Source organism: Caenorhabditis remanei, chromosome I, assembly GCF_010183535.1.
Source record: "Caenorhabditis remanei strain PX506 chromosome I, whole genome shotgun sequence".
Lineage (NCBI taxonomy): Eukaryota > Metazoa > Nematoda > Chromadorea > Rhabditida > Rhabditidae > Caenorhabditis > Caenorhabditis remanei.
Window position 1 is genome coordinate 2,136,801 of NC_071328.1, and position 27,799 is coordinate 2,164,599.

The window sequence follows — 27,799 nt, forward strand, 5'->3', positions numbered from 1 at the left end:
GTGCAAATAAGAAATGGAACACAGGCGGAAGGAAGAAATAGTGACAGAGAAAGAGAGAAACCGAGTGGATATGCACTAGATTCGACAGAAAATGGTCAAAAATAAGGAAAATTTGGGTTTTTTCGTGGTGTAGTTCACGTGGACAAGGGAAATTTAAAAATTTTGAATTTTGGAGCTATTTAGAGCAAAACATTTGAGAAAAAGCTGTTAAAAATTCAAAAATTCGAAAACCCAATTGTCCACGAGGACTACACGGGACAAGAATCTATAAAATCCGAATTTTTAATCAAATACAACTATTTCTGTGTGAAAAACTCTAAAATACCAATTTGAATTCGAAAAAAGATCAAAAACTTCTCAAAAATTCAAAATTTCGAAAACCCACTTGTCCACGAGGACTACACGGGACCAGTTTTCAAAAGTTTGAGTTTTCACTATTTTTGTGCTAAAAAAGCTCAAAAACGAGGAAAATTCAAATTTCACTAAACCACTTGTCCACGAGGACTACAAAAACCAAAAATTTCGTTTTGACTACTTTTGACCTACAAATAGCGGAAATTTTCGTTGTGTGAGTGAAGTAAAAATTGGGATAAAAATACATAAAGCGAGATCGTTATCATCGCAAGATCGTTGAGAAAAGGAACATTTTGGAATTAAAAGAAAAATTTCGAATTTCAAAAATTCGAAAAAAAAAATTTCGAAAATTTAAGCATAAATTTCGGGTTCGGCGAGCGGAGCCTGCGGGAGCAACAAGTAGCCGGGAGCGTTCGATGTGTAGCGAGGAATCGGTTGCGACTTTTCGTTTCGTTGGTGATGTTGATTCTGGAGGCGGGAGCCAAACACGCCGCGGATTCTCTGGAAAAAAAGGAAAATTTATTGAAAACATATTATCGAAATAAAAAAGTTCCGACATTTTTTCCTCGTCGGTGTTTGCGGACTCAAGCCAAAATTATCAAATTTTGGCTTGAGTCCGCAAACACCGAGGGGGAAAAAATGTCGGAACTTTTTTGTTGCGACAATATTTGCAAATTTACGGCCCGGCGCGGCCCGGCATTAAAAAAAAGGTACCTATTTTTTAACCAAATTTTTTGAATTTTTTTGAAATTTTACATTAAAAATTTCAATTTTTTGATGCATAACTAGCTTTTGATTGAATTCTGAAGTATAGTCAAAAATTCGACATTTTTGAGAAAAAATTCAAAATTTCGTTCAAAATTTCAGTTCTAATTTTTCAGCCGGGCCTTCCGGCCCCGCCCGTTGCAAGTATGATAGAAAACGTCGTAAACTGTTCATTTTCGGTTTTTTGGTCAAAAATTGAAAAATTACGGTTTTTAGTCTGTTTTGGCCGGGTTTTCACTCAAAAACCTATTTTTTGTTAATTTTTTGAACGTAATGGACCTGCAGAAGGTAGCGCGGATTCTTTGGAAAAAAAGAAGAAAATTATCGATTTTTATATGGAAAACTCAGGAAAAACGCAAAAATTTTGAAATTTTTCATCGAAAATCTGAAAATTTCTGATGATTTTTCAGAATTTCGTTAAATTCTGAATTATAGTCAAAAGTTTGACTTTTTCGCGAAAAAAACCCCAAAACTTTTAAAAAATTTGATTTCCCAAACTTAGACCGATGGCCTAGGTTTTCCTCATGTTGGTTTCTAGGCCACGTCTCTATGCTCACAAATCATTCGAAGACATCAAAAATGGATGATTTTTTAAAAATCTTCTAACAAAATCATCTGAAAAATTTTGAAATATAGTCGGTGGCCTAGAAAACCCAAATTCTGGAAAACCAGAACAGGTTTCTACGCATTTTTTGTAACGCGGGTGGCCTAGGATTCTAATTTTCCAAATTCTAGGTTTTCAACATAACGAGAAAATTTTCTAAATTCGTGGCCTAGAAAACCAAAAATTGGGATTCTAGGCCATCAAGTTTGAAACATGGCCTGTGGGGTTTCTAGGCCAGCAAAATGACGGTTTTTGGTGATTTTTTGGGTTTTTTCAGTCGAAACATTGTTTTACTCAGTAATTTTAACACAAAATCACTTTTTCAATCGCTGGGAGCAGTGTTTCAGCTGAAAAAGGTGAAAAACAAAGTTAGGGACTAGTTTTCCATAAAGTTGAGGTTCCTAGGCCATCAGAGGCAAAAATCAGTTTTTTTTGCTGTTTTGTCTAAAAATTTGGCTTTGTATGGCTTAAAATTGAACAAAAAACAATTTTTAGTCTTTTTTGACCGATTTTTCACTTAAAAACCTCATTTTCAACCGATTTTTTAAAAACTGAAGGCGTAATGTCCGCAACGAGCATATTCGATTTTTTCCGAGGCGCGTTGCGTGCGCGTCGCGGTTTATATTGAGAGATACGACAGTACACGTAAAAATCTTTGGCACCGTGCCAACCGCTATGGACTAATTTTCCGCAAAATTTAGGTCTCTTTTTGTTGAAATTTTGTCTGAAAATTTGCCGATTTTTCACTAAAAAACCTCTTTTTGTCCGATTTTTTTCAATTTTTTTTCTCAAAATCCCCATGTTTGACCAATCTTAAACTCAAAAACCTCATTTTCGGCCGATTTTTTTTATGTTTTCACTAAAAAAACCTCTTTTTTGTCCGATTTTTCCCATTTTCTCTCTCAAAATCCCGCCAATTCTCACCTTGCACGTCTTCTGATGATTCTTTCCTTTACAACAACACGCGCATAGAATCGTCATGAAGAAGTACAATGGGATGGGTAGAAGAGGGACCATTGCGATGGCGATTCCCACGTATTCCGAGTATTTCCACTCATGAATCGGGGCGGAGAACGAGGTGAACTTGTAATCCATCGCGTTGAGGAATGCGACACCGGCTGGAAGGATTGGCAGAAGATATGTGAAGTAGAGGAAGAAGTGACCGAAACATGAGCAACACTTGGATTTCATCATTGAGTGAAGGTCACGACCGAGTTTGTGGGCGCCTGCAATATTAGAGAATTATAGAGAAAAAATACAAAATTTTGAAATTTTGAAAAGTTGAAAATCAACTTGTCCACGAGGACTACACGGAGCGAATTTCTCTTTTTCGTAATGTAGTTCATGTGGAGACAAAGGAAACTCAAAATTTTGAATATTTCTAGCTATTTAGATTGAAAATATTGAGAAAAAGCTTTCAAAAATTCAAAAATTCAAAAACCCACTAGTCCACGAGGACTACACGGTTTAAGTTGTTCAAAAGTTTGAGTTTTTTACTATTTTTGGGCTAAAAAGCGTTTTTTCGTTGTGTAGTTCACGTGGACAAAGAATACTTTTTGGCTGAAAATCGCGTTTAAAACTCAAAAACGCAGAAATTCGAATCTCAATAATTACAACTCAAATAATTAAACTTGTCCACGAGGACTACACGAGAGGATTATTCGAAATTATCGAATTTTCAGATCAAACTTCACTATCTGAACGTAAAAAGGTCTAAAAGTCTAATTCTCATGAAAAAACGCAAAAACCTTCTCGAAAATTCAAAAATTCGAAAATCCACTTGTCCACGAGGACTACACGGAACAAGTTTTTTGAAAGTTTGAATTTTTAAGAAGCTTTTTGCGTTTTTACGTAAGAATTAGACTTCTAGACCCTTTTTACGCTCAGATAGTGAAGCTTAATCAGAAAATTCAATGTTTTCGAAAAATCTTTTCGTGTAGTCCTCGTGGACAAGTGGATCTTCGGACTTTTGAATTTCTTGTGAAAATTTTCAGTTTTTTCTCTAACTTTTTGCTCTAAATAGCTCGAAAAAATCAAAATTGCTGAGTTTTTCTTGTCCACGAAACCGATATTCACTAAATTTAACAAAAGATGGTCGAAAATCAAAATTTTGCGTTTTTCGTGGTGTAGTTCACGTGGACAAACGAGACTCAAAATTTTGAAGTTTTTGCGCTATTTCGAGCAAAAACTTCTAGAAACTCACAATAAAACCATGCGGTCGCAAACAATTCCGCTGTCAAAATGAAGTAAATGGTGCAATATTTGATACTACGAGTCGCCAACTCGTAAGCATGTCGTCCCGCCTGCGTGGCAAAGTATACTGTAAGTCCGTAGCAAAATGCGCAGACGAACAGAGCCAACATGAAGCGTCGACAACACTTTGACCAGTTGGCACCGAATGAATCTTCGACTGTCGAGAGGACAGACAGGGCGAGGATTACAATGACAGAGAACATTGTGCAAATTGAGACGCCGAGTAGGATGGCTGACCACAATCTGGGAAGATACGAGACGTACGCCAACATATACCACATTTGATCTTCGCCAGTCTCCAGAAGTTCCGATGGATGGATTCCGAGTTTTTGGGAGAGAAAACCGACGATACAGATGACTGACATCGTTTGGACGAATGTGATGATGAGGTGCCATAGGGAGAGGAAGATTGAGTCACTGAAACAAGGAATTTCGTGAAAAATTGTTGAAAATTGGTGATTTTCATACTTTTTTTTCAAAATTTTTTCCGTTTTTCATCGAAAATGTGAATATTTCTGATGACAATTTTAGGTCTTCAAAAACGAAAAATGACGGTTTTTGGTGATTTTTCTGGTTTTTTTTTCAGTCGAAACATTGTTTTATTCAGTAATTTTAACACAAAATCACTTGTTCAATCGCTGGGAGCAGTGTTTCAGCTGAAAAAGGTGAAAAACAAAGTTAGGGACTAGTTTTCCATAAAGTTGAGGTTCCTAGGCCATCAGAGGCACATTTTTCGTGTTTCTGCTTTAAAATTCAGTGATTATTTTTTGAGTTTAGGAGGGCGCAATCAATTTTTCGTCAAAATGTCTAAATTTGGATGAAAATGACCAATTTTAAGCGTTTTTAAGTGGAAATTTGTAGTTTTCACAATTTTTTGCTCAAAAATGTCGTTTTTTCGCACCTAAACACAAAAAATGATCTTTTGTTGAAATTTTCGACATAATATAGTTAAAAAAGTGTGAATTTTCCAGTTTTTTAACCAAATTTTTAACAAAACTCACGTGACAAGATTATTGTGTCTCTTCATATAACTGCTCATCGTAATGAATGCACCATATCCAATACCCGTTCCAAGAATCGCTTGTTCCACAGCCAATCGCCATACCCGATAGTCGTAAAGTCTCTCCCAATCGGTCGCCTTCCAGTAGATTTCCAGAATTTCAGTCACACCGCCTAGAGTTGCCGAACGAAGGAAGAAGACGAGGAGAGTGGCGAATGCGAGCATTAGACAGACGGAAATGGGTTTTCCGACCCATCGGACACCGAAACAAATACAAATGAATACTCCCAACCAGATGGCTCCCTGAGATATCAGGATACTGTATTGGAAGTCTTTGAAGTCGGCTATCGATTCACTCGGGCGTTCCAGGGTTCTGAAATTTTAAGAACAAGTTGAAAATCTTGAGGAAAATCATCGAAATTTTGCTTATTTTCTACAAGCCCCGCTCCTTTTTCAGTAAAAAATTCTTCGTTTGTTAAAATTGCAAAAATGAGCGCAGTCTGAAGTACCTTTTGTAAAAATTTCGAGGTTTTGAAATTGAGAAAATTTTACGAAAAAGTTGAAAAACTTAAGGAAAATCATCGAAATTTTGCTTATTTGCTATAAGCTCCGCCTCTTTTCCAGCTCATTCCAAAAGTGGGCGGAGTCTGCAGTATTTTCGAGCTATAATGTGAGAAATCCCGAAAAAGGCGGAGCTTCTCGAAATATTAAGTCACTGCAAAAATGGGCGGAGCCTGGAGCACATTTTTTGCCATTTTTGGAAATTCCGCCTCTGAAACTGAGGAAATCATGGAAATTTTGCTCATTTTCTATAAAATTCCACCTATGTTCTGATAAGCTCCGCCCCTTTTCAATTTTCGGTCATCGACATTGCAAAAATAGGCGGAATGTAAAATTTCGAAAAAAAAAACGGCGGAGGTTCCATTCTGACCGAAATTTTGGGTCTCTGAAAAAATGGGTGGAGCCTGGAGAGCTAGTTGAGCCATTTTGGAGACTCCGCCTCTAAAATTGAGGAAATGAATGAAATTTTGCTTAGATTCTATAAAATTCCATCAATTTTTCTATAAGCTCCGCCCCTTCTTGATAAAAACTTTCGGTTTTCAACATTGCAAAAATAGGCGGAGCCTAAAGTGTTTTATGTGAAAATCGCAAAAATGGGCGGAGCCTGGAGCACCTTTTAAGCCATTTCTGGACACTCCGCCTATTTTTTTCAACAAGTAGCATTTCAGCCACTAGAACCTATTTGCAAAAAGTGGGCGGAGCCTAAATAATTTAATATCGAAGTAAACTTATTCAAATCAAAATTGTGCGGTACAATTGAAAAAAAAACGGGCGGAGCCTTTAAAGCTCCGCCCATCAATAGAAAATGTGCGCGAAAATTGCGTAAGTGGGCGTGGTTTTGATGGAAATTGAGAATTTTTGTGATTTTTCTAGTTTTTCAATGCGAAAGAGCGTACTTTTCGTCATTTTTGTCAATTTCTGAGCCTAAAATCGTCAAAATCGATTTTGTGCGAAAAAATTGCGTAAATGGGCGGGGTTTTGATGAAAATTGTGAATTTTTACGCCATTTTTTTCTATTTTTTCCCAATTTTGTGTGAAAACTATTATACTAACAACAAAAACTGCATCATTGAGCTTTCCGCTTGGATCGTATTCAATCGATTATTGATTTGTGTGATGTTGGTAATCGATCCGGCCTCCCGACACGGATGGGACACAAATTCGGGAAATTGTTTGCAGTTGAGCCATGGGAGTCCTTCGCGGTGGACGGTAATGGTCCAGGTGAAATAGTAGAGGAAAAGGCAGAGAGTTGACAGGAATTTGGTCATACATGCCAGTACGACGAGGGTGAACAGGATTTGGGCGACACCGATTCCTGCAAAAAATTGGGAATTGTAGTCCTCGTGGACAAAAATTTAGACATTAAAATGTAGATTTTTGCTCAGAAACAGCGCTCTAAGGACACGTTATTCGTGTAGTCCTCGTGGACAAGACGATCATCAGAATTCGAATTTCCGAGAAATTTTTGCGTTTTTGAACGTTAAACGTGATTTTTAGCCCAAAAAATAGCGAAAACTCAAACTTGTCCCGTGTAGTCCTCGTGGACAAAAAATTTAGACATTTTAGACAAAAATTCGATATTGGCTCAGAAATTGCGCTCTAATGATATTTTTGGACTAAAAAACAGGTGCTAAGTTCAAAAACTCAAAAAATTCTCGAAAATTCAAAATTTTGAAAATCAACTTGTCCACGAGGACTACACAAATCAAGCTTTCCGAAATTTTAAGTTTTTGAGAAGGGCGACACCGATTCCTGAAAAAGATGGAAAATTGAGCTACAAATCAGGGTTTTGAGTTGAAAATGACGAAAATCACATTTCAAGCGTTAAAAATTGAAAATTGCAACCAAAAATTCAATTTTCGAAAAATTAAGCGCGTCAAAAGTGCGCCAGAATTCTCAAAACTGCAATTTTTAGCGATTTCAGTTGATTTTTGGGTGTTGTTTTTGAAATTTTGAGTCATATAACTCCTTTTTCATTCTGAAAATATCAAAAATATGCTCCAATCTGGCCGGGAAATATCCGTAAACCAGGTTTTCCGACTCAAAAATGGAAGAAATCCTCGTGGACAAAAATTTAGACATTAAAATGCCGATTTTGGCTCAGAAACAGCGTTCCAATGACACTTTATTCGTGTAGTCCTTGAGGACAATACATTCTTCAATTTTTTGAAAACTTTGGCTCCGAAAAAGAGCTCGAATTTCATCTTCTTCGTGTAGTCCTCGTGGAGACAATCTTTTTTCAATAAAACTCGACAAAAAATGGTCAAAAATGGAAATTTTGCGTTTTTTCGTAGTGTAGTTCACGTGGACAAGAAATACTCAAAATTTTGAATTTTTTCGAAAACTCCAAATTAAAAAAAAATTCAACAATTTGAGTATAAAAACTATGGAAGCCCATTTTTAATGTTTTTAAAGCACAAAAAATCTCAAAAATTCATATTTTGAAAATCCACTTGTCCACGCGGATTACACGACGAGATTTTTGAATTTTTGGAAAAAAAATTCACAAAAATTCCGCACCTTTAAACACAGGGAAAAGATGATAGAATGCGAGAACCGGTGCTCTTCCGGTGACTTGTCCAATCGACATCTCCATTATCATCGTGGGCATACAGAGGATTCCGACGACGGCGGCGTACGCGGCGGCAAAGGCAACTGGAAAAAGAGAGGATTCAGAATCCTGAAGCCGTGAAGGAGATTTTAAATCGAAATTTGAAAACATTGTCGAAAATTCAACTTTTTTGCAAAAATTCACAAAAACTCGAAAATTTCAAAAAATTTCAATTTTTGGTGTGTTATTAGCAGAGCAATTTCGTTACAACTGCGCCCCGCCGCGAACGAGAGAGTATCGGCGAGAGAGACGCAGAGTTTTTTCTGGCGCGAAACAGATTTTCACCATTTTTCATCTATTTTTACAAGTTTTAATTTAAAATTTGCCAATTTTCAAGAAAAAGTTATGCAAAAATAGATCAAAAATGATGAAAATCGATACTCTCGTTTGCGGCGGGACGTAATTGTAAGAGGGCGTGGGCTGCTATTACTACTCTAAAAATTCAGTTTTTAAAAAGTTTTTTGTTTGAAAATTTGGATTTTTAGGTCATAAAATTGGAAAAAAGCCAGTTTTCAGTCTTTTTTGACCGATTTTCTAAAGCTGAACAAATTTGAATTTTTCCGAGTCGCGTTGCGTGCGCGTCGCGGTTTTTGAATATCGACTGTATTTTTAACTGAAAAAAGCAGTTTTATGCCAGTTTTGTCAGATTTTAGTCTTTTTTATTCTCAAGATCTTTATTTAAAAACTAATTCAGTTTAAGCTCCATCTTATGACGGAAATCTGAAAAAAGCTCAAAATTTTCAGAAAAAAAACCATTTTTCCATGATTTTTGTTAGATTTTTCACTTTTTAAACCATTATTTTTCTTAAAAATCCCCATTTTTCTTAAAAATTACTCACCACCTCCATTATCTAGTATCAATTTGGGTAAATTCAAAAAGTTGGTCATTGCGAATAGATAAGCCATCGCCGAGACGATGAACTCGATTTTCGTCGGCCACAAATCTCTCCATTCTTCGACGTGTCCCATGTCGGTGAGACGGAGATTCGACCAACTACTCTCCTCGAACCACATTGGTTACGGTACCTGGAATTGATTAACATTTAATGAGAATATGAGAATAAATAGGCAAGTGTGCTCTAACGGAAAACGTGAAAAACAAAAAATCAGTCAAAAATTGAGAAGGAGTGGGCGTGGACCAGAGTTGTCCGGAATCCGGATTCCGGAATTCCGGGTTTTTTTTTGACATTCCGGTTCCGGTTCCGGATTTTGAAAATATGATTCCGGATTCCGAAATTCAAGTTTTTTTGTCATTCCGGTTCCGGATTCCGGATTCCGGGTTTCAAAAATTTGATTCCGGTTCCGGATTCCGTATTCCGGAAACTGAAAAATCTCATTCCGGTTCCGGATTCCGGAAACTTAAAAATAGCATTCCGTACAACTCTGACGTGGACTACTTTTACGGTAATTTTTTTTTAAAAATTTTGCGATCTTTGAACTAGGCCACGCCCCCAAAATTGCATTTTTCAGATTTTCATGATTTCTATGTGTTTTTTGCTCGAAAATACTCTATTTATCAAGAAAAGTTGTCAGATATCAAAAGGAGGTTCGTGTACTCCTCGTGGACAAGTAGAAATCTGGATTTTTACGATTTTTAAGTAGATTTTCTTGTGGTTTTTTGAATACCAATAATTTGCATATTGCGAACAAAAAACATGATATCTCAGATGAATAAACACTGAAAACTGAGAAAAATCGGTCAAAAATCAAGTTTTTTAAAGAAAAATGAAAGAAAACTTTATTTCTGACAAATTTTCCTAAATTTTCCGCTATTTTCATGTATTTCCAATGAGAAAACATCATTTTTCGATGGAAAAAAGCTTAAAAATCAACAAATTACACCATTATTCAGAGTTTTTGCCTATTTATAATAACAATTTCTTGTTCCCGCAAAAGTGGGCGGAGTCTAAAGTATTTTTCGAGCTAAAAACTGTTTGAAACATGAAAATAGCTGAAAATTTATGAAAATTTGTCAGAAATGAAGTTTTTTTTTCCGTTTTCCATGAAAAATCGTCTACTTCAATGAAAAATTCACAGCATTTCCCTGAAAACCGCCGAAAGCTGATCTTGTCCACGAGGAGTACACCACGAAATCCTAATTAGAGCGCATTTACAAACATCTTTTCTCTTGCTAATACTAATTATCGAAAAACGGAAGAAAAACGTTTTAGTTTTGCTATAAGCAAAAGAGGAAAACAAGACGAGAGAGTGCAGACAGGTAGAGAAAAGTGATAAGAGGGAGAGAGAGAGTGAAGAGACGCAGACATTTTGATTAAATTGAACCAGAAATAAGCGGCGGAGAGAGTGGAGTGGTGGAGTGTCTCTCTCGGGTAAAAGCAATTTGTGGGTGGAGAAAGGAAAAACACGACACGAATTGTATATATGGGGGGAGGGAGGGATGAAGAGATTCAGACAGAGAGAATATTGTAAACATTGTTTATTGGGGGCAAAAATGTGTCAATATTCTCTTTTAAAGGGACATTGAATTCAGGAAGAGTGGCATTTTCAAAGTGTTTCGAAAATTTTTGACCGAAAAAAACCGAAAAATTCGAAAAAAAATTCAAGAAAACTGTCCGAAAAAAAGAGCTTTTCGAAGGGTTTCATGAGAAATTTTCAAATTCGAAAAAAAAGTTTTGCACGTCCCTGATATCAATTTCCATATTTTTTAAAACACATTTTCACGATAATTCAAAGTGAACCTATGCAGCAAACGCGCTCTTTTGAGAAAAATAGCTTACCTAAATTTTTTTTGGTTCAAACTGAAGAACTTTGACAAGAAATAGTTATAAGGAGAAATATAATCGAGAAAGGCCAATTTTTTGAAAGAACAAAAAATATCAAAAAATTGCAATTTAGGCCTCAAATAATATGACCAAAAATGTAGTCTCAACAAAGTGCTTTTGCATAGGTTACGATTGAATTATCGTGCATTTTGAAGTATATTCCTTAAATTCCCTTTAAAAGCAGAGTTGACTTTAGTAATCCTTTGAAAACGCGCAGAAAATAATTTTCGAGAAATTGGGAAGATAGTCCGATAGATCATTCGGAAATTTTTAATTGAGATTTGATTAGAAGTGACTAATCTGATTGCTGACAGTAAGACAGTATGTCTGATTACGGCAGTAAATCGACACGTTTCTAAGATTGAAGAGGATTTTCAAGAATCACATACTTGCAAATTTACGAATTTTTTTGAAATTTCACATTAAAAATTTCAATTTTTTGATGCATAACTAGCTTATAGTCAAAAATTCGACATTTTTGGGAAATTTTTTTTTTTTAATCAAATTTTTTCAGCCAGGCCTTCGGGCCGGGCCTCGGGCCGTGGAAATTCTCGTCACGACCCAGCCCGGCCCGTTGCAAGTATGAGAATTACACTATCGATTGCTCATCGCAATTATCCCCTTTACCCCCATTGCTCACTATAAGATAAGATGAGATAAGAGTGTGATGTCACTAATTGTTCACTAGAAATCTCGGTAGAAAACAAAATGACGACCTCACGTTTCAAGAAAATTCTATTAGATTCGAAAAGCAAACCTATACGAGCCCTCACTCATCATCTTCACCATCTATCCCGTAGCCACGCCCCCTTCATCTCCCAGTTATTTCAAAATCTGTGAGTAACAAAGAGGAGGAAAAAGTACACATTTTATGACTCCCTTAAAAGGACACACACACACTTTTTTGTGGGTGTCGCCGACGCGATGACAGATGTTTCCCAGACAGTCCTTTAGAACACCGGCGGCGCCCCCAGCTGTTCAAAAGTGGGGTCAACACAACACGTGTTCACTTGTTGCTCAGAGTGGGCGGAGACTATTACTGTATTTGGGAAGAATAATGTGTTACTGTGGAAAATATGAAACTTTGACGAGGATTTTCAAAAAACAATTCGTGTGCTGAAACGCAAGTGCGGCAGGGATTTGTAGGCGGAGCTTGAACTACAAGCGGCGGGGGCAACATTGAATTTTGAGATAAAAAGCGTATTTAATCGATGTTTTCAACGTTTTTTATTGTATATGGCCAAATTTCTCATGTTTCATCGATAAAAATTCGATATTATCTCAAAATTCAATGTTGCTCGTTAAAAAAGCAGATGGAATTTGGAATTTCAACCCCAGCCGATTTCAGTTCAAGCTCCGCCCACAACTCCGTGCCGCACTTGCGTTTCAGCCCGCGAAGTTTCATTTTTTCCACAGTAAGATCTAAAAATAGCGAAGGAACAATAGAAATTATTCAAAAAGAAATAAAGTCAGCCGTTTCTCAATTTCCGTTGCTCATCGAAAAGAGAAAAAGAACGGGAATGAATGAGGTATATCTATTCAAAATGCTCTCTATCTTCTTCATTTGGTGTGCAAAAACCAAATAGAAGACGACTAATAAATGAATGCAAATATATGAGGGGAGGACTATATTAGGCAATGATAGTGTGTTCAAAAGTAAAAGTTTGCTGCGATATTTGGCACGGTGCCAGGGGTTTTGAATCCACTAAGAGTGAAAATTCGCTCTGATGGACTTTTTTTTCGAAAAACGAGAACGAGAGAAGCGAACTTTTCGACATACTTGCAAACCGGGCCGAAACGGGCCGACACGAGCTGGCTCGTAACTCGCGTCAAAATGAATATTATGAACTGAAAAATATACCAAAATGTAGATCTCAGCGAGTTTTATGTCCGTGACCTACTATGGGTCGGATGTCTATTCGTTAATATGTGGCGGACCGGGCTAGAATGACTTTTTGGCCATTTTTGCGTTTTTGGCACTTTTTCCCGGTCCGCAGCACATTTACGAATAGCCATCCGGCCTGGGGTCAAAGAGATAGAACTCGTCGAGATCTACATTTTGGTATATTTTTCAGCTCATAAAATTGAGTTTGAAGCGAGGGCCCGGTTTGCAAGTATGTTTTTCGACAAAAACTCCGGAAAATTATATTTTCGTCGGAATAGCGCTAAAAACAGGTATCGGGCCCCGTTTAAAGGCGCACCTAGTAATTTTGGGATGATCCTAACCCAAAAAATGACGGAAAACTATAAATTTCCAATTATTTCTACAGTTCAACGAAAATCCGAATTTGGTAGCCTAGCTTCTATGATTTCGTCCTAATTTAATATCGGCCGATTTTCAGCCACTAAAATGGGAAATTTCAAAATTCAGGTAATCATTCGAAAATTTTCATTGGAAAACCATGAAAAATTAAAAATTAAAGAAAAATGTCGACATTCGCTCTAATTATCCCAAAAAATTAGTGAAGATATCAAAAACTGTCATTAGAAGGATATCAGCTCTCATTTTTCAACAAAACGGATGTATATTTCTTGGAAATGACAATAAAAGACACGACTAAATGTTTTTTTCCTTCATCTCCAAAGCAATAAAAAACGGGAATCTCCACATCTTTTTATCACCCCAAGACGCGATGAGAACAAACGAATATAATATGGGCGGTCGTAAATTTCGGTCATCTCTTTATTTCTTTTGTGATCTACAAGGGGTGACACCGCGTTTTGCAGAAGGTGATATTTCAGAAAATATGCTAAAAATCGCCCGTTCTCCTGACTCAAAATGAGCTTTCGTGGAAGAGTTTTTCGCGCGGTCGTGTAGTCCTCTCGGACAAGATTTTTTGCTCGATTTTTCGTTTTTCGTTGTCAAAAAATAGAAAAAACTACGAAAACTTGTGAGAAAACGAGAAATCGAGCAAAAATCTTGTCCGAGAGGACTACACGACGGCGCGGAAAAACTCTTCCACGAAAGCTCATTTTGAGTCAGGAGAACGGGCGATTTTTTAGCATAACCCTAAATTCTCAAAAGCTCGTTTTTCGGACGATTCGAAACGGGAAAATACCGTAAATTTCTCTATTTTTTTCCATGTTTTCATGGGTTTTGGGCTCTAAAACGTCAAGAACGCAGAAAACCTTTTTCTAAGATTAACAAACGCGCTCTACCGACAATTTCTGCTTATCTGACAGTGCAAGTTCGCTCTGATGAACTTTCAAAACACAACAAAACGAAATTCAGTGGAGCCAAGTCGCAAACAAAACAACTCTGTGTGTGTTGTATTATGGCAGAAAGAGAATGCAAAACTGTGTGCGGCGAAAAAAGAAAAGAGGCGCTAGTTTCAAGTGGCTCGGAGTGAAAGGGGAGGGAAGGACGAAAGGTAAATAGAACAGTCGAAGAAAAAGAAACTAAGATGAGGATGAGCATGACATTTCTTGTAACACTTTTTGCTTCTTTATTTGTATTGTTTTTCGAAAAATGTAGCGGCTGGAGGTCTGAAGACGGAAGAGGGATCGAAAAATCGGAAATTTTGCAGTCTGATTACTGTAACTATTAGACACTGATTACGGTCGTTTTTGCGAGAAGCACAGTTATTACAACTGCGCTCCACCGAAGTCTTCCAAAATGTGCGGATTCGAGTGGAGACGTGACGGATTCTGTGTTCTAGATTTGCCGCTCTCTGAAAAGAGGACTGGCGCGCTTTCGACACGTTTTTGTTTTTAAAATGCCCCTAAACTTGACATTTTCAACAAAATACCGTTGTCTGGCGCACCTGTGACGCGTTTTTGAAACTTTTCAGACTAAAACACGTTTATTCCAATTCTTTTCTGTGAAACCCCGCTGAAATAGCTATAAATCTGCTTATTCCGCAAGATTTGACACCGGTTTCGGTCGTTTTGCAAGAAGCACAGTTCTTACAAATGCGCTCCACCGAAATCCCCTTGAGAAATGTCTCTTTTTCTCTGAATCTCTCAATTTCGCACACAATTTTCTCGCGGTTTCAGTAGAGCGCGGTTGTGTGAAGCGTGCCGTTCCTATAGAACTGTAAAACACGATTGGTTTCAGTGGAGAGACCAATTTCAACTAGAATCGAATAAATCGTCCGTGTAGTCCACGTGGACAACCTAGTACTAGAAGACTACTCATCAGCTAGGAAGCTGTGTTGTGTTGTGGCCGCAAAAAGACAACAAACAAAAAATTAATTAAACTGAGCTCTCTCTCCGGAATATATATCCACCCGAGACTACTCTTTTTGCTCATTTTCATTTCAATTGGAATGAGAAGCGAGCAGTCTTTAGTGGGTGAAATCACAAAGTTTCGAAATGTCAATTCTGAAGACGTAAGGATTCTGAAATTCCGATAGAAACTTCTGAAACCTCAAACTGGGCCAAATTTTGGCACCAGGTGACAAAGATTCTCTTGAATCGAGAAATCGTGATCTCAGCCAGCAGATTCAGAATCCAGCTATCTATGTAGAAATATCAGTTTCAGACAAGGCTGAAACTCTGGCACGCTTCTCACAACCGCGCTCTACCGAAACCGAAGAAAATAGTGTGCGAAATTGAGAGACTCGGAGAAAAAGAGACGTTTTTCAAGGGGATTTCGGTGGAGCGCAGTTGTAAGAAATGTGCTTCTTGCAAAACGACCGAAGTCGGTGTCAAATCTTGCGGAATGAGCAGATTTATAGCTATTTCTGCGGGGCTTCACAGAAAAGAATAGGAATAAACGTGTTTTAGTTTAAAAAGTTTCAAAAACGCGTCAAAGGTGCGCCAGACAATGGTATTTTGTTGAAAATGCCAAGTTTAGGGACATTTTAAAAACAAAAACGTGTCGAAAACGCGCCAGTCTTCTTTTCAGAGAGCGGCAAAGGCGCGTCTGGCTGGATTGACAAATCAAGCGACTCTGTAAATCTAGAACACAGAATCCGTCACGTCTCCACTCGAATCCGCAGATTTTTGGAACACTTCGGTGGAGCGCAGTTGTAATAACTGTGCTTCTCGCAAAAAACGACAGTAATCAGTGTCAAATCTTGCGGAATAAGCAGATTTCTAGGAAATGCAGCTCAAATTTCACAGAAACGGGTGACTGAGGCTGGAATTGACCGGAATTGTATACGTGTTTTTGCCTGAAAATCTCGCGATTTGGAGACTAAAAACTGTGTATTCACTCGAATCCGCAGAGATATTCGAGAACTTGTCAACGATCATAACCATAAATTGAAAGTGACACACACGCCGTGTGTCGACTTTCCAATAAATTGGCCGCGAAAGTTGAGATGATGCGCACGACAACGACGTCTACATAATTGGAGCCCCGGAGAGACGACGTCTTCCGGAGAATGAGAGCTCGAGACGAGCGATGAATACAAGTCGAGTGGAAGGGGGGCATAATTAAGTAATGAGATGAGGAAGCGAAGAAGAAGACAACGACGACGAGAGTGAGAGAGACGCAGACAGGGGGGAGGGGGGATTCCGAAGGAGCAAAAAAAGGTACTAAAATTGAAATTCTTAGCACCGCCTCTAACACAATTTCATTGTGCCGCCCGTCACACTTATCGGTGTCGTCCCATCTCCTCGTTTTCAATGAACACAGAGAGAGAATCTTCCGGAAATGGAAGCTGTCAGGAGAGGGGGGACGCGAATGATGGATATATCGCACCCACACCGACAATCTCCGGACCGGAACGCCTTCAGGAGAAGGGAGGGGGAATGAGTACGTCATGTCATGGGGGACGGGAAATTATATGTGGGTTTTGGGTGGAAATGAAATGAACACATATTAGCATGGCACGCGTCTTGCAACCGCGCTCTACCGAAACCGCAAGAAAATAGTGTGCGAAATTGAGAGATTCCGAGAAAAAGAGACATTTTTCAAAGGCATTTCCGTGGAGCGCATTTGTAAGAACTTTGTCGAGCTAATGCAGATGCGCTCTACGGATAAAGTTTCTGGGAAGAACCGATGCCAAACGATCTTGACGTTCTGGAGCCGAAAATCCAGAAAAAAAACTTGGAAAAATAGAGAAATTTACGGTATTTTCACGTTTTTCTGGTTTCAAAACGTTCAAAAAACGAGCTTTTGAAAATCCGAAAAAGTGAAACCCGCTCCATTGCTAACTCGTGTGAAATTTGAGTTTTTTCAATGGAATCTTCAGTTTTTTCAAGCAGAAAGTTGACAATGCATATGCGCCCTATTGAACGAATTGATTTATTTCCCAAATCGTTTCAATAGAGCGAAAATGCATTGTTATATTTCTCCTTGAAAAAACTCAATTTTCACTCAGAAGACGAGTTAGCAATAGAGCGCGTTTGACTCTCTCGGAATTTTTTTAATCGCAGTTCTAAAAAAGGGGGACGGGGGGGCTCATATTTCCCTAAACTCGAAAATTTTCCACCGAAACTAAGCTCCGCCCCCTATTAAAAGCAAACCATAAATCTCCCGATTGGATTGCTCATTTTTTATTGTTTTTAGGATAATTATACTCTAAATATGCTATTTTTAAACCAAAACTATTCGAAAAACTCTAAAATCCACTATAAAAAGTGCCGTCCGTCTAGCGTAATTTAATTTGTCAAAAAGCTCTCTTCTCGTGAAAAACACACTCGACGGACGGAAAAAGGAAAATAGGAAAAAAACACTACAAGATACTAAAAAACAAGTAGAAGAAGACGTGTTCACTAGAAGGTACTCTTCAGAATAACGGAGCAGAAGAATTCAGAAGACGTGTCGTCTTCAGATGAGGGGGGGGGGGGGGGGAGGAGACAAGACAAGAATGTGTCGCGTGCTTCTGCTTTTGCTGCTTCGAGTAGTATTTATAATCTTTTTTGATGTTGCGTGTGTAGCGAAAGAGGCGGAGAAAAATGAGAAATGATGAGGACGCAGATTTTGGGGAGAGTTGAAGAATTGGAAGAAGGAGGAAATTTAAACAAATTTAAACAAATTTATGGCGGGAAAAAGTGGGAATTTTTTTCTCGATAATTATTTTTCTTGGCGAACAAAGAATTGTTCACGAAAAAGGCTATTTGGTGTGAATTTCCGGTCGTAAATCGACATTAATTTGAAAAAAAAACCAAAAAAACGCATATTGACACAAAGAGACAATCTTAGTGTCGATTTACGCTCTGATACTGAACTGATTTCGGTGCCGATTTACGCGTTTACGTCCGTAAATCGACATTAAAGGGGGAATTCGGGATATCGAGAATATGTTTCAAAATGTGTAGAAAAATATGGAGATTTCCATGAAACAACCATAAAACGCGAATTCTCAGTCCAAAAAAGTATCAATATTGGTCACATTTACATAGAAATACCGTTATTTCACCTCTTTTATCAAAAAATTAGTAATTTTCCAGTTTTTAGTGAAAAAACGCTGAAAATCCGTATTTTTCAATTCTAATGTTAGTAAAATTTCGTAAATATTAAAAATGCGTTTTTTTTCACATTTTCAGGCGGAAAATTGCTAAAAATCAGAGATTTCGTTATGTAAATTATACTATTAATCAGTGAATTCCACTTTTAGAGACAAAAAGTCTGAGAAAAGTTTGATTTTTTTGAGTTTTATGGGAGGAAAAAAGAGTTAAGACGAAAATTCTGGAAAACTACGAAAAAGTACAAAATTGACAAATTCTAACTAAAAAATCGCAAATTCCATCGCTTTTTTCAATCAAAAACGTGAAAAATGACCATTTTTATTTCAAAAAAAACTGAAAATTCGTCTCCAAAACTGAAATTCAACTGATTAATATTATAATTTACGCGATTTTTCGCCTGAAAATGTGAAAAAAATCACATTTTCATCACCAAAAACCAGGGTTGGGAAATTCCGGGCTGGCCCGGCCCGGGCTTACAGAAATTTTTTGCCGGCCCGGCCCGGTCGGCCCGGTCGGCCCGGATTCAAAAAATGTGCTCAATTTTTTCACATATTTTTTCGAAATTTTCATTAAAAAATGATCAAAATGCTCCAAAATTCTCGTACACTTCAGTTTTTTATCGATATTCCAAAACAAAAATTTCAAATTTCTAAAGGAGCCGGGCCGACCGGGCCGAACGGGCCGGGCCGGGCCGAGGAAAATTTCTCAGTCGGCCCGGCCCGGCCCGGCCCGGAATTTCCCAACCCTGCCAAAAACGGAGTTTCAACGTTTTTCCATAACAAAAACCTGAAAAATTCCTAATTTTTTGATAAAAACGAGATCAAACAACGGTATTTCTATGCAAATTCCTGAAACACGAAAACCTTAAAAACTGCGATTTTCCGCCTGAAAATGTAAGAAAGTAGTCATTTGAGCAACAAATACAAAATTTTGCTAATATCAAAATCGAAAAAGACGGATTTGCAGTGTTTCTCATTAAAAACCTGAAAAATGCCAATTTTCGACTGAAAATGTGAAAAAAATCGCATTACACGAAATTTTACTACTATCAGAATCGAAAAAAACCGGATTTTCAGCGTTTTCTCATTAAAAAACCTGAAAACTGCCTGATTTTTCGAGAAAAACGAGATCAAATAACGGTATATGCAAATTCTATGGAAAATTGGCAGTGTTATTCTTCGCGCTTTTCTTATATTCCAATCGGTTGTAGTAATAACACAGACAGAGAGAGTGTGGAGATCAGAGAGACGCAGACACTCAGAGACAATTAATCGGAGAGAGACGCAGAGACGGAGGAGAATGAACAGAAGCGGAAAATTATAAAGAAGAAGAAGACGACGGGAAATGAAGAAGAAAAGTGACCTTTGGTATGGAAACAAATGAGGGAAGAGACGGGCGGTCTTAGTGAAAAGATGCGAGGGATTAGAAGATGGTGGTGGTGGTCAGAGGACTATGGCATATGTCTCTCTATGTGTGTGTTGTAACACTCTAATTTTTTTGACATGGGAATGGAGGGATGATAGATGATAGATGTTGATACAAAACAGTTGTTAACAACTGTTTTGTTTTGCAACACGCAGAATTTGAGAATTATGAAGCATCGGTGACATATAGGATATATCCAAATCGGAAGGTGAAAAACGCTTTGAATGGTGAAAAAAAGAGCTCACTTGCTTATGCTGCGTCCAAAGTAACTTTTTCGCGGAAAATCCGCGCGGAAAAAGTGTCCAAAGTAGCCATTTCTTTTCCGCGTTTTCCTCTGCGCCTTTAAGCTAATCGCGGCGAGACCAGCGCATTTTTTAGGAGGGAAAGTTAAATTTTCGAAATTAAATTTTTTTTTTGAATTCCCTCCAAAAAAGTGAGCTGGTCTCACCGCGATTACCTTAAAGGCGCAGAGGAAAACGCGGAAAAGAAATGGCTACTTTGGACACTTTTTCCGCGCGGATTTTCCGCGAAAAAGTTACTTTGGACGCAGCATTATTTATCTGATTTCGAAGTTTGAGTGGTTTTTGATTTTATTTTTGAAAAATCATTTTTAGCCGATAAATAACAAAATGTTTGGAATTATTTTTCAAAGTTCGAAAAAAAATTAGGCATGAAAACATAATTTTTTGATGAAAACTCGAATTTTCTAGGTTTTTTTTGAGAAAAAATCACGATTTTTCGGTCTGGTGAATGTTTAAAATTTTTTTAAAGTTTAATATAAAATTTAAGAAAAATGCGAAATATCATTTTTGATTAAAAAATTAGAAAAAAAATATATTTAAATTATTTTTAAAAAATTTCAATACACATTTTGTCGCAAAAAAATACAAAAAAACTCCAAAAAACCAACTAAAATCTAAAAATTAACCGAAAAAAAACAATTTTGCCAATTTTCAGATTGTCCGAGAGGACTACACGGACTTTGGATTTCTAGTCCGCGAGCACTTCAAAAGCGAGGGAGTTTTAAATTTTGAAGAACAAAATTAAAAACTGGACAATTTCGAGATTTTTAAAAGGAATTTTGTACCAAAAAAGTGAGAAAAAATCAATTTGAATTTTTTCGACTTGTCCTCCACGTGGACTACACGAAAAAGTCGAAATTGCGAATATCTAGTTTAGAAATCGACCCAGTTTAACAAAAGAAATCGGAAATGAATACGTAAGAAAGGGGACAACGAACTGTCGGGAAGGAAGACGAAAAACTTGTGAATCAGTTGGTTTTGAGAGGGAAAAAGGGAAAAGAAAGACGGAATAATTTATGCAAGGAAAAGAGAACAATGCGAATACACGAGAAATATAGAAATTCCCATAAATTGTTCGTTTTCACCTGCGAAAATGGCAAGTATTGTTGTCTTTTTGTTGGGTAACGTAAAAAATGTATTGCGATGGAGCGCGCTTGCTCATTTTGGCCTACCTTAGGTCTGTCTGTGTGTCCAGTATGTCCGGAATCGCGCGAAGAAGAAAACTAAGCTATTACTTTTCTTATCAAAAAACACTTTTTTTGTTGATAAAAATGAGTCAGAAGGAATGTTTTGTAAGTTTTTTTGGTAAGTATTTTTTTTTCAGCAAAAAATATTGCCACTATACTTTTCCTAGCAGACACAATTTCTGACTAAGAACATCGAAGAAAATAAGAAGTTTCGAACTTTTACTTTTTCGAAAAATATGTTCCAAGTGTCTTGGCGTGACGAAAAATAAAGCATTGTGATCGTTACAAAAAGAAAAAAATAATGAGAAGGTAAAAGATTGGAACCCCGGTCGCGAGATTACTGGTCAGACTTCTTAACAGGTACACCATGGAAGGGAGCGGCGGCGTAAACGCGAGGGTTGTGATAAGGGTGCAGCTTGCCGCCGACCGCATCTTCTTGTCCGCGCCACCTTTATCACAATCCTCGAGGGCGCGCTTGCGCCGGTGCATCTTTGGTGTACCTGGTAAGGAGTCCGGTCAGTAATCTTTCGACCGGGGTTCGGATCCCACTGGGTGTCATTCTTTTTTGCTTTTTGTAACGATCACAATGGTATACTTTTTGAACACTCGAAACATCGTTTTTCAATTAATTTATTTCGAATTTTCGCGATTCTGAGTAGAAAATCCCCAAAATTGCATAAGGGAGATGAATAAATGACAAGACGTCTTCATTGGAAAGCGAAAAGAAAAGAAAAAGAAATTGGGAATGCGAACGGAATTAGTATGAGGGAAGACGGAGGACGCACCATAATAAACAACAAATGAATGCTAAACAAGAGGAGCACAGGAGGCAGGGAAGGAGGACTCCGCCTTTCGGATTAGCATACACACGGGTGGAAATAAGATGAGAGAGTGTGTTAATTAGAGAGGGAGGGAGAGAGTATATGGCATATGGTATGAGAAAACATGATTAGGGTTCTTTAGAAGAGGTTGCGCAGCAGGAAACGTTGGAAATTGGCAGATGAGGTTTGTGGGCTGCAAAAAATCATTAAAAATACGGCTCGTTACAAGATGCAAAAACTAAATTTGCGAAAAAGTATTGAACCCGGGTACCTCAGTTTACCGGCCAGACTCCCTACCCACAGGCAAACCGCTGATGACGAAACGCGGTTCAAACGCGGGCGAAGGACGAAATTAGGACCAAATGAGGCCCTAATTTCCTACTACGCGGCTCAAAGCCGTTTTGAGCATCAAACGCGGGTGAGATGCGGGCGTCCTCATTTTTGTGAGTTTCTCACAAGCGCCGCGGACGAAACGAGAATCAAATGTGGATGAGTTGGCACTCATTCATTTTCAATTTTTATTTCAATTTCTTCTATTTTTCCGTTTTTCGTGTAAGATTTTTCGCTTTTTCATCAAAAATAAATGAATTTCAGTCAACTACAGTCAAAAAATGCTCTGGAAAATATACTAAATCGAGGAACCATGTTTTTTAAAAGCATAGAGGTGAGTTTCGGTTCGAAAATAGAAAAAAATTCAATATCGTTTTTTTTTTCAGAAGATTTTCCTATGTTTGGATTCTGGGCTACACACTTTTATGTGTTTTCACTGGATTTCCATAACTGTAAGTTATCTTGCATATGTTCTTCCGATTGCTCATCTTCCTTAATGACTATCATTTTGTGGCATGCTTGATCATGATTGATGACTGCTCGTCGGTCACGACAACGTGAGAACTTCGTAGTTTTGAAACAGCGCTTTTGGTTAAGTTAAATTTCGACAATTTCAATCAGAATGTGAAAATATTTCAGCTTTTGCGTTCGTATTTCAATTTTGACCAAAAATGTTTCAAAATTGCAGAGTCTATTCTTTACATTCAAGATAGTTTTGGGTTCAAAAAAATATTTTCGTTCGTAAAATTTTTCTTAATAAGCTTGTCAATTGTACGGAAAAACTGCACCTTACGAGTATCAGCAATAATAATTATAAATTTGTTTTTTTAGACCGTCGTCGACATGTGGATGGTGCCCCGGAAACAGAACGAGCATCAAGATCAGAAACAAAAATGCCAAAAAATGCCAATTATTCGACTTCGATTTTCTAATTTTTTCTATGTTTTTTTCTTAACTTTGAATAAAATGAACACTGATATACATTTATCCAATTGTTAGTTGCTTCATAACTATTCACAATTAGAAAGCACCAGAAAATTCCAATCCGGGGAACCTCTGCCCAAATTTTCCGCTGCCGACCGCCGAGGATCAAATCTGGTCCAAATTAGGACCAAATTTGATGTCTTTTTTGGTATCGTTTTGACACCGAGTTTTCTTCCGCGTTTGGACCAAATTTCATCCGGAGCGGTTTGCCTGTGCCAGTTGCGCCAAAGATGCAGATCAGAGGTGTCATACCCGAGGATTGTGATAAAGGTGCCCATCCTCCTTCCGTCTCCGTTCCGCCAATCCTCGCCTTTATCAGCACCCTTGCCACCGCGCCGCCACTCCGCCCCTCATCGCGCAGCTGGTAAGAAGATGGGCCGGTAAACTGGCATCCGGGGTTCGATCCCCACCTAGGCTTATAATTTTTTGCATCTTTTAACAAGTCGAACGGTATCAATTTCGATGGATTTGGAAGGGGTTTTTGGCACTTTTTCGTATTAAAAGTTCCGATTTTCCAAACTATTCATTCCTAGTTTAGTGTCACTCAAATTTGATACTATTCATAATGCGGGTTTGATGATGCATAATATATTCATTTCCCCCCTCTCATTGATGCCCCCTAATGCATTTTCGTCGCCCCTTCACGGATAGCTCACCTGCGCAAATGCACACACATAATACCCCCCCCCCCTCATGCCATATACAATAACAATAATAAGCGGAGGGAACATTTTTTGATCTACCGCAATGACCTACCGATGAGACTTTGTCTCTCCTGGAAAAGTGACCCAAACATTAGTTTCCCATTTCGTTTCATCGATGTTCACGTAGAAAATGGCGGAGCGACGACCGTTTTGCCAACGGACACAGTACTTGTGTCTGGAAGAAGATGAATTTTCAGTACGTTATAGAAGAAGACAAGGGCTACATTTTTGTAGTTGATAACTTTTTGATAGCAATGCAGGCTTTTGAGATATAAGCCTTGGAAGATAGGTAAAAGTTGAATAATCTGGAGTAAAAATAAAGCTAAATTTGAAACTACGATACAACCACAAATTTGCTCCAATTTTTGTAGTTTTTATACCATTTTATAGAAAAATTCTCATTCTACATTTTTCTAATCGACAACTTTTTGATAGCTCCGCCCACTTTTGAGATATACCCCTTCGAAGAAAAGAGCAACCTTGCGCTCTGCCGCTTTCCAGGTTTCTATCTTTAAAGGCGCATACCCCAAAAGTGGGCGGAGCTATCAAAAAGTTGTCAATTACAAAAATAAAGCTAAAGAGTTTTTCTACAACATATCAAAATATGAAAACCTTGGGATATTACCTAAGACCAGTGCATAACTTCAAAGTTTTACATTTTTCACTAAAAATGAATATTTTTTTGAAAATATAAGAACGTTGCAAAATTAGTGCAAAGATTATTCTGAAACTACCACATGGCCTAGAAAACCAAATTTTTGCAGAAAACCTAGTCCCCCACCTCTGAAGCGCCGCCAACGATACAGTACACATGAATTGAACGATGTATTGGCATGGAGCATATGGGACGTTCCACATCTGCAAAAAAGTTAACTATTCAATTGGTAATAAGACACTAATTACCTGATCAATCATTGCAGAAATCGCCTTTTTTCCATCAGTTATCGGTGACCAATTCTTCGGACGAATCGGTTGATTAAGAGTTTTTGGACAGTGCTCTTTGGGAAGGGTGACCACTTTTATTCTGAAGAAAATAACGAAAGTGACAAATTATCAATAGAGCGCATTTGTACCTACCTTGGTGTTGGACTGGTGGAAGAGGTATCCGTTGATTCTTTTCTAGGCCGCGACAGCTTACGCCGCACGGTCTCCACTGATTCGTCGAGTCGTTGCAGGGTCTGCAACTTTGAGCCTTAAAATTAAGGCTTAAAATTTTAAACTTTTCAGATGAATTATATATGGTTGGAAAGCTGAAAAAATGAGGATTCAGAATATGTTTTTAGATTTTAGATGGAATAAAAATTTGCTGAGATACAGAGGTTTTTATAGAGGAGGATTGAAGTTTTTCGCGAAAGTAAAAGGTAATTTCAAGGTTGCGTATCTCGGCTCAAATTGATCCTATAAAAAAATTGAAAACAGATTTGAAATTCTCATGTCTTTGGCTATTTGTTAATATAAATTTTAATACAAAAAAGTTTTTTTTGGACGGATTCCATTGGGTTAAAGTTCAGGTACATGGACACACCGTTCAGCTTTTCTAAACCAGAACTATATGAATTCATATTGTTTTGAATTTTTTTCTCAAATTTTTCGGCTATCATCCAAAATGTTCATATTTTCAAAGAAAAATTGAAAATTGATGTTTTTTTTTCAGAATTTCGTTTAATTCTGAGTAATAGTCGAAAATTTGACTTTTTCGCGTTCAAAATTCTAAAAATTTCAAAAAACTCGAAAAATTTTGAGTTTTGCATTTTACCGCTAATTACCCGGGACTTGACAATTATGTTGTTTTTTATTCCAAATTTCCTATAATTGTACAATAGAGCGCACTTACCTGTACATGTCTCACCGAAGCAATAAACGACGCTGAAATTACAGCTCTCGCGTATCTCCGACAATCTCTTAGCTCTGGAGAGCTGAGAGTGGAGGAGTACATAGCTTTGAAGTCGAAATGAAAAATAATATGTTTATTTAAAAAATTTGAAATTTGGGGGCGTTAGGGACCACCGGAAGTCATAAGAAATTCAGTGAACCGATAGCAAAATTGTTGTATTTTTTCGCTGGTTTTCTTGCTAAAAAATTCAAAAATGAAGCAGAATTTTCGAGAAAAAAAGTAGAAAGTTTGACGAATTGGCTGCGCGGGACGTTTCGGAACCGGAGATTTTGGAATCCTGGTAAAATAGGCCGTGAAATTTCATTAAAAGTTCCGGTTTTACACCAAAAAGGTACAAACAACCTTTTTTTTAGTTATCATAGAATGTATTTTTACCTCTTTTTGAATAATTCTGAAGAAAACTATTTTTGAACGTGAAATTTTCAAAAAATGACCCCCTCCAAAGTTTTCAAGGGAAACGTGAAACTCACTGAACCGGTAACCAAGTTCTCTATTTAAAAAAAAAATATTTTTTTCTCGTGCTTCAAATTCTATCATAATAAATCATTTCTAATCAAATAACTTTTCGAATTTCACAATAAAAAATTGAAATGACGACGAATAGGCCGAAAATAAAAGTTGCATCTGTTATAAATCGGAAATACTTGGTGAGAAGCATAAGCGGCTCTAATTACCTAATTACTCTAATTACCAATGATATCTTAGGCATTCAGAAAACTTGGCGAAGGAGGGTGTGGCGTAATCTATGAAGTGGCGATGGTAAAGTGTCCCGGGAGACGGTTTGCGTGTAAGGTTAGTCGATGGTCACTGAAAATCTTGTTTATTATTACGATAGAATGCTTTAAACCTGAAAATAAACACATCCCCATGCTTGTCAAAAAAAGTAAAAAAGAACCGCGGGGAGAAGGAATCGAACCCGGGTCGCAAGATTGGTGGTCAGACTCTTAACCAGTTGCGCCACCAGGGGCAAGGAGGTGGCGCCGCTGTGAGGATAGTGATGAATCACCCGGCGACCAGCCGCTCAGCGCCGCCCATTGAACGAGCTTATCACATCTCTTGAGGCTACGGCGCCGCCTCGCCCCTTTGGTGTACCTGGTAAGGAGTCAGGCCACCAATCTCGCATCCAGGGTTCGACTCCCCCACCCGCCAAACTTTTTTTGCATTTTTTATAGGGGATGTTTGTGGTGTCCAGACTTCATTTAACCCATTTGTACCCCATTTCAAACAAATTCCAGGCAGAAACCACAGTGTTCGACGAAGATCCCACGCTGCCTATGGAACATAAAGTGATATCAAAACTAAACGAGAAAAATTCGATACATTGTGTAGAGCTCATCGAAAAAGGACAAGGAGAAAACTATCAATTCATTGTGATGACACTACTCGGACCGTCGCTTGACGCGATTCGATCGACGCTCCCGACGAATAAATTTTCGACGTACTCGGCGTTAGTTATGGCTATCCAGGCACTCGATTCGATACGAGAGATTCATGAAATCGGTTTCATTCATCGAGACGTGAAACCGGCGAATTTCGCGATAGGAACACTTGGAACCCCCAAACAACGATTGCTTCATGTCCTGGATTTTGGAATTTCCCGCCAATTTTTGGTGAAAGACGGCGATGGTGGAGGACTGAGAATTCGGAAACCTCGGAGGATTGTACCGTTTCGAGGGACACTCAGATACTGCTCGGTGGCGGCGCAGGAGCGGAAAGAGCAGGGAAGACACGACGATTTGTGGTCGCTGTTTTATATGATTGTCGAGTTTGTGAAGGGATCGTTGCCGTGGTGGGTTTTGAAAAGTAATTTTTCAAAAATAAATGTGATATATATGTAAAGCCAAAAAAACGGCATGTTT

General features: G+C 37.9%; 2 protein-coding genes across 2 annotated transcripts; both read right to left on the reverse strand.

Annotated features, from left to right (window-relative positions):
- Positions 1–705: 705 nt before the first annotated feature.
- GCK72_000288 (uncharacterized protein) lies at positions 706–9,162 on the reverse strand (the record flags this gene model as incomplete). Its single annotated transcript, XM_053722392.1, has 7 exons — positions 706–855; positions 2,648–2,949; positions 3,927–4,393; positions 4,978–5,349; positions 6,591–6,852; positions 8,058–8,192; positions 8,988–9,162. 7 exons carry the CDS (start codon positions 9,160–9,162, stop codon positions 706–708), a joined length of 1,863 nt encoding a protein of 620 aa, XP_053591037.1.
- Positions 9,163–24,094: 14,932 nt separating this feature from the next.
- On the reverse strand, positions 24,095–25,982 carry GCK72_000289 (uncharacterized protein; the record flags this gene model as incomplete). The annotated part of the gene is made up of 5 exons (XM_003091556.2): positions 24,095–24,221; positions 24,828–24,904; positions 24,950–25,070; positions 25,124–25,224; positions 25,881–25,982. The coding sequence occupies 5 exons, from the start codon at positions 25,980–25,982 to the stop codon at positions 24,095–24,097; spliced, it is 528 nt and encodes a 175-aa protein (XP_003091604.2).
- Positions 25,983–27,799: the final 1,817 nt, after the last annotated feature.